Source organism: Schistocerca cancellata, chromosome 11, assembly GCF_023864275.1.
Source record: "Schistocerca cancellata isolate TAMUIC-IGC-003103 chromosome 11, iqSchCanc2.1, whole genome shotgun sequence".
Classification (NCBI taxonomy): domain Eukaryota; kingdom Metazoa; phylum Arthropoda; class Insecta; order Orthoptera; family Acrididae; genus Schistocerca; species Schistocerca cancellata.
In genome coordinates, this window is record NC_064636.1 from 126,313,687 (window position 1) to 126,327,721 (window position 14,035).

Here is a 14,035-nt window from a genome sequence, read left to right on the forward strand (position 1 = left end):
GCAGAGTAATCTCGTAGACTTAGACGTACATGGTTTCCTATCTCATGAATTACCCATGTAGGGAAGAACCCTTCACTTTAATTTCCACGATTATTCTCCAAACGGCATAATGAGAAATTCTCTCACAGGGTGTGTTGTAACACCGTAGCTGGGGGAGTTAAATGAGCTGAGATCCGTGGCTTATCCTACTACTAGAGACGTATGTGACAACGTCAATTGGCAGTTTTTGGAAATCATTCGTGGCAACATGGGCTTCTACGAAAGTGGAAGTCGGACCTGTCGGTCTCCTAGTGATAAAGGTTGCCATTTTGGATCAATAAAAATCAGGTCAATCCTATTGTGTGGGCATGGTTGAGTGGAGATGGACACAGTAGCCGTATATCGACAGCTGTAAAACCTTTTGTAGCTCAGGGAGTTTTACAGGCGAAGTGACAGAAGTTTTTCTTTTTATTCATCGCAGACCAGTTTAAGCGTAAATTCGTCATCACCTCACTTTTCGTCTTTGAAATCATTGATCTATAGTGGTAGTCACCGATGTTTTACTGTCGCTTTGTGAAATAGTAACCCTATCTGATAGTGAACTGATATTGTTGCAAGACATAGTTCAGTTGATGCCTGAATTCAACAGGCCCAAAAGTGGCAATTCAGAGTATTCAATGTGCCTTTACAATTAATCAGAGCAGAATCCAACAAGTTATTGGGCAATATAGGAGTCTGTACCTATTCAAGAGAAAACAAGGAACCCTACCAGGTATTTTAACAATGACAATGGGATCAGTAATGTTTCAGTGGACTTAAGAAAACTTATTCTCTCCCAGTGATTCAAGGATTTTGGGCTTTAATTACCTATTATGGTCAGCCACAGATGTACGATGTCTGGCGATCCAGGTGGCCAAATCATTTACTCTAGCGGTCCACAAATTGAGCAAATACTTCTCAGAATACTTTTCCCAGTCTAAAAGATTTATGCACACAGGCAGTCAACAAAACTTCATAAATGGATCTGATAATATAGAAAGCTACAAAGAATGTACGCTGAAATTTTATAAGATAGAGAGCGTGATAGGTATTCACCCAATTTGTCGTATACAAATAGCATCAGCCATTTAACATAAGAAGACAACCAACGAGAAGTAAGTGTAACAGGAAAGACTAAAGATGGAGAGCACAACGAAGAATACTTTGTAGATAAACCAGAAACTCATCAATGTAAGATGATGCAGCATAATCAAAAATAATTAATGTATATGATCTCAGGCAAAGTCTGTAAATTATGTTACACGTACTAGATATAAAATTAGCAGAATCTCAGTAGAAAAGGAGCTGAAAAAAATTAGAAAATAAATTATTGTTGTTGAATAAAAGACAAGACATTGAAAGGGAAAAATATTTCTGCATAAAGAGATTAATACAAAAAGAGGAGAAAGCTTGCTAAAAATCGACAGAGAAACATCAGCATGAGTAAATAAACTATTAAGAGCAGGAAATGAAACATATTAAGACAATACTCGATAATGGAGTGAAAAGTTTGTTGAGAGTGAGTTAAGAAAACCAGCCTTGAGAGCATGGTAGTAATGTGAATAACAATGTACAGGGCGAAAGAGAGCCAACGCTTCCTTTTTTCTTCGGCATCAGACGGCTGTGGTGACTAGTAAGAGGTCCTACATCAATATAGGCTTTGGAAGACTAAAAGCGAGAACAGCTTTAAACAAAAATAGTTTACAGTCATAAATACACGGATTTAAAAGAATCACAAAACCAAAAATCTGTTAATATGGAACAGTGTAACGTCGGGAATAGATTTGCCAGGGTAACATATTTAACTGATTAACACTGCAGGATCGCAAGTTAATGTAAGTGCGAGATAAGCCACTGGACACGTGAAATGCTGGAGCACTGCCAAAAGGTCGAATGCAGGCATGCAAACATGTATGGATTGTGTTGCTCAAGTATCAGATATCAGTATTTAAAATGGAGTTCGATGCCTGATTCATCTGGTTGGTCAGTACAGGGACGGTTAATGCTGTTGGTGAATGATGCTGGAGTTACTGTATGAAGATGTCCCATTTCTGCTCGACTGGAAACAGACTTCATCATTGATAATGCCAAGAGCCTTGTCAACACTCTGTAGAGCATGTTGGGTTACAAGAGCGGTAAGTGAGCGAGCGTTTTCCTGTTGAAATCTACCCCTGGAATCCTGTTCGTTAATGGCAGCAGAACGGGTCGAATCACCAGATTGAAACAGACAAGGTTTGTGGGATAACCATGAGAATGTTCCTGCTGTCATACGAAATCGCACCACACACCATAACTCCAGGTGTAGGACCAGTGTGTTAACGCGCAGAAAGGCTGGTTGTAGGCCCCCAACTGGCCTAATCAAGACATGGCCATTACTGGCACCGAGGCTGGTGGTTTGGGATCAGTGAAACGCATGCTACAGGGCATCTGGTTCGGAGCTGTCTTTAAAGTAACCGATTTGTAAGAGTTCATTGTGTTACTTGGTGACAACTGCTGCTCAAACCGCTGCTGGAGATGTATTACAATGCGCCAGAGTAATACGCAGGACAGGATGGTCTTCCCTCTCAGTAGTGCCACGTGGAAGTCTGGAACCCAGTCTTCTTGCGACCGGATATTCTTCTAATCACCGCTGCCAACAGGCATGTATAGTGGGTACATTACTGGGAAATATTTCTACATCACGAATGGAACAACCAGAATCTCGTAGCCCTAGTACAGACTTCGCTTAGTCTCTATGAGATGTTATTAACAGCGTCTTTGTCGTCTCAAAGGCATTTTTACCCTACATCAACTCACTGCGTCAAAACTCAAAGGTAACTAACGCTCAAGCCCGTTACAGCCTGTTTTTAAAGCAAGCCTGATTGGCTTCCTCGTAGTGGTGCTACTATCGCCACTCTTGAGCAACTGCATTGAAATTTGAAAATACATCATATTCCAGATTTAGAAACACACCTACCAACTTTCGTTTATGTCGCACTGCTTCTTCTTGGTGCTGTACTATTTCGAAAGTAAAAGACGTTGTTAACAATGTTACCAAAATCTCAAAAAGTTCTTGAACGACATACTTCACATTTTTATACGTTACTCTTATAAACGTTGGGACAGTGTCTGCTTTTATATACCAATGGCTTAGGAGCGCGCCATTGACTAGTGGTCAAAATTTTCTGTGTCCCAGGTTCTAGCACAGGCACTACTTAACCTCTGAACAAAAATTAACAGCAGTGTCAGCAAAGACGTCCAGCATAAGAAGTCGCCATTTTCCTGACAAAGTCCTTGTCAAATACGGTGGAGGGACGACAGACCTTCATGGCACTCCCTTTCCCTTGGGGTGGGAAACTGCCCTTAAAATGGAAAAGAGTCAGTAATGATCAATGACGCGAGGATGCAGAAGGCAATAGAATCGAATAAATTAAAACCACATAACGTGTATCCATAGGACATACTTCGTTAACAGGGAAACTGTCTTGATGCAATCTGCACTGAGAAAAGATTCCGGACATGTTATCCTTTTGGATCACTGGGAGTGGACTACCAAGGTCGAAGTGACAATGGAAAAGAGACGGGATAATTTAGGAAGGGCTAACCTTCTACGAGTTGGAGCTTTGAATTCAGAAGTTTGATCGTAATTAGAAAGATAGGGAGTCTAAAAACGGAAGTGCAAATGCTCCAGTCTAGATACAGTGGGGGTCATTGAAGTGAAACAGAAGAAGGCTAAGGATTTGTCATAAGACACATTGGGGTAAAATCAACAGCATCAGAAAATGCTGTAATTGGAGTAGGATTCATTATGTATAGGAAGTACGAGAGAGAGTGGGCTACTGCGAACAGCTCTATGGCAGAGTTTCTCTCACCAGATTCGAAATCAAACGAACGCCAACAACGATAGTTCAGGTACACATGATAACGACACAAGCAAAATGAGAAAAGAGAGGAAGTATGCAATTGAAATGCAGTTGCAGGGGAAAGAAAATAAGATAGGGTCATGGGGTATAAGGGCTTAGCATAGGAATGAGAGGGGTGAAAGTCTAATTGATTTCTGCATTGAAATTGAGATGGTAATAACAAATACTCTGTTCATCAATCATGTGAGGAAAAAATAAGCTTGGAAAAGACCCAGAGACACTGGAAGATTCCAGCTGGATTACATCATAGTGAGACAGAGATTCCGAAATCAGATATTGGAATGTAAGGTGTACCCAGATGTAGACATAGATTTAGTAATTATGAAGAGTAGAGTGAGGTTTAAGAGAGTCGACCAGAAGAATCAGTGTAGAAGGATGTAGCATACTGCAGTACTGAGAAATGAAACTTAAAGTTTACCAACGATATGAATATTGCGGTAAGGAATATGACAGTGGACTGTTCAGTTCAAGAGGATAGGACATCTCTAGAACGTAAAATCACAGACGGTGGACAGACGAACACAGATAAAGGGAAGCCAACTTCAAAGATACTTTAGGTAACAAACAAACAAAAAAATACAACTGATCGATGAAAGAAGAAAGTATAAAAGTGTTCAGCGAAAGACAGGAAGACAGCTACATTCACTGAGGTGGCCAGAGTCGTGGGATACCTGCTGATATCATGTCAGACCTCCTTGTGCCCAACCTAGAGCAAGAACGCGAGGTGGTGGGGACCCAAGAAGTTGTTGGAAGTCCCCTGTACAAATAATATGCCATACTGCACCTATAGCCACCCACAACTGCTAAAGTGTTGTTGGTGCAGGATTTTGTGCACGAACTGACCTCTCGATTATGTCCCATAAATGTTCCATGGGATTCATGTTGCGCGATCTGGGTGGTCAAATCATTTATTCGAGTAGTCCACAATGTTCGCCAAACGACTCATGAACAGTTCTGGCCCACTGACATGGTATCGTTATTTGAGAACATGAAGTCCACAAGTGGCTGAAAATGGTCTCCAAGTAGCTAAAGGTAACTGTCTGCATTCAATGATACGCTCAGTTGGACCAGAGGACCCTGCCCATTCCGTGTAAACAAAACCCACGCCGTTATCGAGCCAACACCATTTTGCACAGCGCCTTGTTGGCAATTCGGGTCTGTAGCTTCTTGCGGTCAATACCACACTCGAACACTACCATCAGCTCTCACTAACTCAATCCGAGATTTATCTGACCAGGCCACCATTTTCCAGTCGCCTAGGATTCAACCAATATGGTTATGAGACCAGGAGCTGCAGGTGACAGCCGGCCGGAGTGGCCGTGCGGTTCTAGGCGCTACTGTCTGGAACCGAGCGACCGCTACAGTCGCAGGTTCGAATCCTGCCTCGGGCATGTATGTGTGTGATGTCCTTAGGTTAGTTAGGTTTAATTAGTTCTGAGTTCTAGGCGACTGATCACCTCAGAAGTTAAGTTGCATAGTGCTCAGAGCCCTTTTGCAGGTGATAACATACTGTTAGTAAATGCACTTGCACTGGTCATCTTTTGCCGCAGCCCATTGACGCAAAATTTCGCCGCACTTCCGAACAGATACGTCGATAGTACATTCTGCATTGATTTCTGCGGTTGTTTCACGCAGTGTTGCTTCTGTCTTAGCACTGACCCACTTATGCAGGCGCCACTGCTTTAGGTCGTTATGTGAAGGCTGTCAGCCACAGCACTGACCGTGGAGAAAGGTAATGCCTCAAAATTTGTATTCTCGGCACACTCTTGTCACTGTGGATCTTGGAATATTGAATTCCTTAACGATTTCCGAAATGTAATGTCTCATGCTTCTAGCTCAAACTACAGATCGGTGTGAAAAGTGTTAATTCTCGCTGTGTGTTGGAAACTTTTCACATGAATCACCTGATTACATATGATAGCTCCGCCAATGCACTGCCCTTTTATATCTTGTGTATGTGCACATCACTTTTGCACAACTTGTCACCTCGATGTGAATCATTTAAGAATGACATATGTACGATGTTCTATGTAGCCTAGGCTAAATAACTGTAGAAAACATAAGACAAAACTGTAAACAAACAGTCGTAGGAAGGACTGACACAGAATATAGAAAAGTGAAAACAATAATTACCATGGAAATTCCATTCCCAACGCCAGAAGAGAGAGCAAATAAATGGAAAGATTACATTGACAGCCTCTATGAAGGAGGAACTTTTCTGATGACATGGTAGAGGAAGCAATCTGTGTTGGCATGGAAGATATAGAAGATGTACTATTAGAGGCAATATTTAAAAGAACTCTGGTCTATTTTATAACAAATAAAGCTAAAAGGATACATAAAATTTCATCATGACTACTGAGTTCATAGGGGAAAGTGGCACCCCAACGACTATCCAAGTTCGAGTGTAGAATCTATGAGACTGGCAATGTACTGTCACACTTTCAGAAAAAATATCATCCACATATTTACAAAGGTAGCAAGGGCAGATAACTGTGAAAACAACAACACAATCACCTTTGGAACTCATACATCCGAGCTGCTGATGAGAAAGATGTAAATAAGAATGGAACAGAAATTTGAAAAAGTGTCAGATGACGGTCAGTTTGGCTTTAGGAGAGGTAAAGGCGCCCAAGAGGCAGTTCGAAAGTTGTACTTGATAATGGGAGCAAGTGTGACGAAAAGTCAAAATACAGTCAAAAGTTTTTTACCTAGAAAAAGCGTTCGACAATATAAAATTCTGCAGGAGCTTCGAAAGTCTTACATAAATATAAGTAAGTTACAGGGAAAGACAGGTGGGTTACAACATGTACAAGAACCAAGATTGATGAATAAGACTCGAAAATAAAGAAAAAGTCCTCAGATTACAAGTGTGTAAGACAGGGTGCAGTCTTTTGCCCCTACTATTCAATCTATTCATCGAAGAAGCAATGATGGAAATGTAATAAAGATTCAAGGATGGGATTCAAATTCACGGTGAAAGCATGCCAACGAAAATTTTGTTGAGGACATTGCTTTCCTCAGAGAAAGTGAAGAATTATTGGATCTGTTGAATTGAATGGAGAGTCTGATGAGTAAGGAATATTAATTGAGAATGAACCACGGAAATAATTTCTAATGAGAAGCAACATATATCAGAATTTTTTACATTTAAATTGGTGGTCATGAAGTAGACAATATTAAGGAAATCTGTAAGCAAAATAACCCATGATATACATAACAAGAAGGACATAAAAAGGATACTAGCAAAGGCAAAATTGGTACAACTAGCCAACATAACTCTACTGCTATGAAACATAGGTCATAATTTGAGGAAGAAATTTATGAGAATCTATGTTTGGAGAACTACTTTGTATCATACTGAATCGTAGACAATGGCAAAACACCGTGACTAAGGAGACTACGAGCGTCTGAGATGTGGTGCTAGAGAAAAGTGTTGAAAATTAGGTGGACTTGTTGGATATGGAATGAGGGAGGTACTCTGCAGAATCAGTGACATGGGGAAATACTGACAAGACGAAGGAGATGTAGAGTGTAAAGACTGAAGAGAAAGACAGATTGGAATACGTCGAGGAGTTAATTGAGGATGTAGTGTGTAAGTGCTATTTGAGATGAAGGTTGGTGCAAGAGAGGAATTCGTGTCAGGCCACATCAAACCAATTAGAAAACTACTGGTTAAAATAATCTCATTTGACAGATTAATAGAATATATTGGTACTTAATTGCCTTTAGTTCACAAAGAAAGTTTTACATATTATTCCCGAGGCTGCAACACACAGTTTGAAACATCAAAATGTAGGTGTTGCTGTCACATGCATATAACATGGCCCGTTTCTCAGTAGACATTCAGTTACATCGACAGTATCTGGACACCCATTAGTGAACATTAATAAGGGATGTGTCAAAGTTTCATCTCTATGAAGGCTTTGACTCTGCTGAGGAAACTTTCAGTAATGCGTCTGAACTTCAGTGGAGAAATGAGAACCCATTAGTCCTCAACGATGGACTCTTTAATCTGCAGCGAAGTCAGCTTCTAACTCATCCCAAAGCAGTTACATTGGATTCAGCTCGGAATTCAGGGCAGAATAGTACAGTCATCGAATGTTGTCCACAAACTCTCGCGTAACAGATAATGATTTATTACAAGGAGCAATGTCTTGCTAATACAAACAATGTTACTGTATTGTATGCATTACATAGAGCTGTAAAACGTGATTTACATGCTTTCGAATTTAGTGTTAAGCTCAATAGGGGAATAACAACATAACCATGGATATATCCCCATAATGTACCGCCATCTCCTCACTCCTTCACTTCTGGCATTACACAAAATGGCAGGTAACAGTCATTAACCAAAAACAGAACCTTCCATCGGTGATTCACATGTCCGGACCATTCGTTTCCACTCATCCATGGTCGAAATATTACTGGTACATTTGTTACTCAGGTGCCATCCAGTGTCTAGTGCACATTCGAAATTACTGAACCTCCCTGATGAACCCATTCTGCTATTTCTGGTTCTCTGCTGACAACACATGCGTCTCTGCCTCCTTTTATACTGGCGGATCGTCCTTTCATTACATTTGTTGGTCAGCCACACATTATATAAAGGTGTCTAGATAGTTTTGATCCGATTGTGTAGCTTGTCCCCAATGTTATTCAATCCGTACATTGAGCAAGCGGTAAAGGAAACAAAAGAAATATTTGCAGTAGGAATTAAAAGAAATAAAAAGATTTACGTTGTCTGATGACATTGTAATTTTGTCAGAGACAGAAAAGGACCTAGAAGAGCAGTTGAACAAAATGGACAGTGTCTTGCAAGAAGGATATAAGATGAACATCAACAAAAGCAAAACGAGGATAATGGAATAGAGCCAAGTTAAATTAGTTCATGCTGACGGAATTACATTAGGAAATGAAATGCTTAAAGTAGTAAATGAATTTTGCTATTTGGGCAGCAAAATAACCGATGATGTACGAAACAGAGATGATATAAACTGTAGAATGGCAATCACAAGAAAAGAGTTTCTGAAGAAGAGAAATTTGGTAACGGCGAGTACAGATTTAAGTGTCAGGAGGTCGTTTCTGAAAGTGTTTGTATGCAGTGTAGCCATGAATGGAAGTGAAACTTAGACGATAAATAGTCTAGACAAGAAGGGAATAGAAGCTTTCGAAATGTGGTAGTACAGAACACTGCAGAGGATTAGGTGGGTAGATAATATAACTGATGAGAAAGTACCGAACAGAATTGGGGAGAAGAGGAATTTATGACACAACTTGAAGCAGGGATCGGTTGCTAGGACATGTTCTGAGGAATCAATGGATAACAAATATAGTACTTGATTGCAGTGTGGAGGCTAAAAATCGTAGTCAGAGACCAATAAATGAATTCACAGAACAGATTCAGAAGGATGTAGTTTGCAGTGGTTACTTGGAGACGAGAAATTTGCACACAGTAGAGTAGCATGGAGAGTTGCATCAGAGCCGTCTCTGGACTGAACACCGTAAGAACCTCAACAGTGTATATAAATGCTGTCAGGTCTTTAGTGTGTTCACGATGCCAAGATCCAGATTACCTAGATATTTGAATGGTACGAAAAGCGCATGAAATTCGATGTACACTTGTGTCCAAAATTAAAGCAACAAACGGAAATTTTGCGATGTTGCGTTTATTTTGCCATAAAAAAGTACAAACAGGTGATAGTGAAGTAGGAAAAATGTTAAGAACAAAGAACATAAACAACTACAATATGCATAAAGATAGAAAAAAATGTTCTTCGTTTTTTCCAAGTTAACAGATTTGCACACACAATACGACAACTGGATAATGTGCTCAGCATAGGCTGTGACCACCTCTGGCTCATACAACCCTGACATCGACAAGGCAAGCTGTGAATGATGTCATCAATCTCTTGTGGAGGCAATAATACCATTTCTCCTGCAGAGCTACTCGCAAGTCTTATGGAATTGTTGGTGGATGCTTGAGTGATGCAACCCATCTCACTACTACATATATTTCGTATGCATACTATAAACAATTTACAATAAATCCACACATTATACAATAAGTTGTCCTCTATAAAATGTACAATATTGCAATGCTAATTTATAAAATAAAATTCATGGAAACCTATATACAGTATAATAAAATTTTATACAGTCTTTGTTTCACATGTCATTCTTCCAGAAGTCCACATATGCCCTCGCTACTTCGGTGCACGCCATCAGGTCTTGGGCCGTGCACGCTCTTGGGTGGTTTACTAACGGAAATCGTCTGGATGCTCCCACACGGACACAAAGCACTTTCACTAATTCCCCACTTGTGCAGATTTCTGTTACATCTGTCCATTCCTGAACGTAGCCTGTTCACGGTTTTCCATCTCTCCCACTCAAGTTCCGCACCTGATGGCAGCACTTCCTCAGAATCGTGTGCATATTCTTGTTGTTCCTGCCACAATCTTTTTCTAGAAGTTTTTGGTGAACCTGTGAGTGGTTGGGTTGAGTGGAGAAAACTACTTCTTGACGTAAGGCATTTAGGTAACATTTGGTACCCATGGTGTGGATGACGTTGATTTTGAACCTGTTTTGTTCGTTCAGTTCTGCTCTGTATTGAACGTCGGACATTTGGCAGAGCAATTCCTGACAAGGAATGTAGGTGTTCTACTCTTGTTGTCTTAAGACATCCAGTAATATGTCTACACATCTGGTTCAGGACAGTTGTCCTGCTTGTTTGTGTGGCATCATTGCTCCCAAACAGGATTTGCAAACTCAGCAGCAGAGTAACAGAGTGCCATTGCGGTGGTGCGTATAACGTTTGGATTAGCTCGACATTTTGATGGTGTTAGCTTGCCAAGTAAGTTATTCTGTGATTGGATTTCTGCCTTGCTCTTCTCAATGTGCCTCTTGAATGACAGTGTCCTATCAAGAGTAACTCCCAAGTACACTGAGAGAGGACAGTGTTTTAATTTTGTGTCATTCCACCAAACATTCAGTTCTTGCTTCGTCTCTCTGTTGTTAAGATGGAATAGGCAAGTTTGGGTCCTACTTAGATTGGGTTTCAACTGGTTTTCTTTGTAATAGTTGAGATTTTCCAGGTTGTCAGCTAGTATTTCCTCAATATTCTTGTAGTTTTATGCCTGAGCTGCTATTGCCCTATCATCAGCATAAATAAAAGATCTTGACCAGGGACTAATAGGCTGGTCATTTGTATAAATATTGAATAACCTGGGGGCAAGAACACTGCCCTGGAGAAGCCCATCTTTTTGTAGTCACCATCTGCTCTTGTTACTTTGGAAGTCAACAAAATACCTTGTGTTAAATAGAACTGATTTGAGCACAGAAGTGAATTGAGGGCTTTTTGTTGTTTTTTGCACTTTTGCATCTAGTCTACTCACATGCCCTTTCTTCAGACTGTGTTTCGCTTTACCGTTTTTCAGCTACTGGAAGGCTTTGGTTTGCTGTACTGCCAACAAAGCCTGGTGTACCTGTAGGTATACCATCAAATTTTTGAGCAGTCTCCACACTTTCCGACTACTGTGAGTTATGTTAATGCTTTCTAGAGTGTGTTACCACTTCTATTTTCAATCATTGTTATTATGACTTCTTCTCCATTGTCCGTGGCGAGAATGGGTTGGCGTCATAGAGACCACAATACGTTTCGTATTTCTCTTTTGTCTCTTCGCTGTAGCCTTGAATGTATGATTTTCTACGTCCCCTCGTATACTCTGCCGTGCAGAGTAAAAACTAACTCACTAAAGTTTTCTGGTAGAGGTGTGTATCCGCGACATGCTCTATGGGATTCAAATTGGGAGGTCGAGCATACCATCCCAGGTGTGCAATATCTTCAATTTCCAAGAAACCTTCAATCAGCTGATCTCTATGAGGCGTACCTTTATCGTCCATCAATACGAAGTGTAGGCCGCAGCACCTGGCAACGACGGCATATGAGGTTCCAAGATCTCGTCACTATACCTTACAGGAGTTAAGCCTTGCCAATTCACCCATACAATGTCATGAAGAGGTGTTCAAGTAGTCCACGTAATTGCTGAGCACTCCATTAAAGAACCTCCCTGATATCAGTCTCTTTTGCACGATATTTGGGTCACGAAATCCTGTTCCACGTACCCTCCATGTGAAAATCCGTCGAGAAACACGCTCCAGACCATTTCGGGACTCACGTGTGAAGATAACATTGGCACACTGTTCGGCCATTCGGTGGGATGTTGACGACTTCACTCAACACATTTCTTTCTGTGAAGTGTCAGAGGTTCATAAACAACGGGCCCCTGACAATAAGTGGAACTCTGGTGAGATCTTCTGTATAACGTTTGCCTAGATACAACACCAGTGCATCCTGCAAGGTGAGGTGCCAGTTGCTGTGCAGTAGTAAAGCAATACCGTGATGCCCTTTTAACCATATAATGGTCCTCCCTTTTTCGTATCACACGTGGTCTGCCCTCGTCTTCGAGATACAGTTTCCATCTCTACAAACAGTCGCCACATCTGATGAACAACAGTGCGATTCCCATTAACCCATTGGGCCACACCCGGTTCTGACTGTCCTCCTCCCATTCTTCCTATGGCCCTCCACTGCGGAGAGCCTGGATTGCGTCTTTTCTGTACCATACTGCACCATCTGTGACTGTGTCTACAGCGACTGCGGATGTGGGAGTACCCAGCAACCATTACCCAATTGCTAGCTGCACTGACTTCGTCGTGAGCGTGGTTGTCCGTTGACTGGAATGCCAACTTCCGTGTAGAACACGGTTGTGCAGACATCTGTTGACAGTTTGCGTGATTACATCGTGAATTGGACACAGGATGGGAAATCGCAGTTAGAGGCTTTAATTTTGGACACCATTGCATTGCGGTAACTTTCTTGACTTTTAGGGACTCATCACAGTTCTGCTTCTGCCATAGTGTTTCCTCCTCGGGCGTGTGTGTTTGGAGCTGTAAGTATTCTCCTTTTGTTGCAGGGATCTTTCTGGAGAAGAGAAGGCCAAGTTGCTGATTGCGGCAGCTAAGGAGGGGTCAGTGAGGAAGGTGCGAACGTTGCTGATAGTGGGGGCGGACGTGGAGGCGAAGGACGAGAACCAGCAGAACTCACTGCACTGGGCAGCAGCCAGGGGATACGTGGAGGTGGTGAGGCGTCTGCTGGAGGATGGAGCTGATGTCAACGCCAGGGACCGCTGGCAGAACACGCCTCTGCATCAGGCTGCATGGAATGACAATGCGGCTGTGGTGCGGCTGCTGGCAGCATCCTCTGCCGACTGCAACGCCAGGGATCACACTGGGAACACACCACTGCACGATGCGGCACGGCGTGGACAAGCAGACGCGGCGACTGCGCTACTGGAGGCAGGGGCCGACAGGGAAGTCAGGAATTACGATGGGGACACGCCGCTGGACCTAGCCGAGCGGAACAACCACCAGTGTCTCATAGATATCCTAGGATCAAGCTAAATATAGTGCAAACGACTCTGGAGTAAAATAAAAAAAGCCTTCTATGGGATCTTTGTTACTTATAAAATAAAGAATACAGAAAAGTTTATCCTCCAGTCTTGGTTTGCACCCTAATTTACATAGTACATACAACGACGCAAGTACTATAACACCAAGAGTGTTTATGGACTACCATAAGTTCAAAGAGGGACTCTCCTTTTGCTGAAAATTCAAAACAAACTGAATAATTCTCTATTAATAATGAACACCAGTTTTGTACAATATTTTGTTACTGAAAAATACTTTTTAGACGCATGTTTGGATGCTATGTGGAACTTATATAAGACTCTTATGAATTTCCTTGTATCTAGATTGACACATAAGCTCTGTACTTAAAATACATCTTTATTTGAGATCTTTCACTGAATTTACTTCTGTACCTAATGTGCTGACAGTCGAGCAACTTGTGACTGCAGTTAAAAATTGGTATTATTACCAGTACTTACGACACATTAGTTCCGATTCCAGACTGAATTTTGTTGTATACTGTCAAGCCGTCGAATACCGGCGGCCTAGGAAACCTCCTTCTCGGATCACTAGACAATACTTCTAGCAAATCGTAATAGAGAGTTTTATTACGAAATGAATCAATGACATTACTTAACTCTGACAAC

The 14,035-nt window shown here is 41.5% G+C and overlaps 1 protein-coding gene across 1 annotated transcript in view; it reads left to right on the plus strand.

Annotated features, from left to right (window-relative positions):
• The window catches only part of LOC126108328 (uncharacterized), a 59,044-nt gene extending 45,562 nt beyond the window's left edge, over positions 1-13,482 (plus strand). Inside the window, exon 4 of the mRNA XM_049913545.1 lies at positions 12,896-13,482. Within this exon, the coding sequence (XP_049769502.1) occupies positions 12,896-13,382 (487 nt within the window). The 3' untranslated portion in view covers positions 13,383-13,482. The remainder of the gene's footprint in view (positions 1-12,895) is intronic.
• Positions 13,483-14,035: the final 553 nt, after the last annotated feature.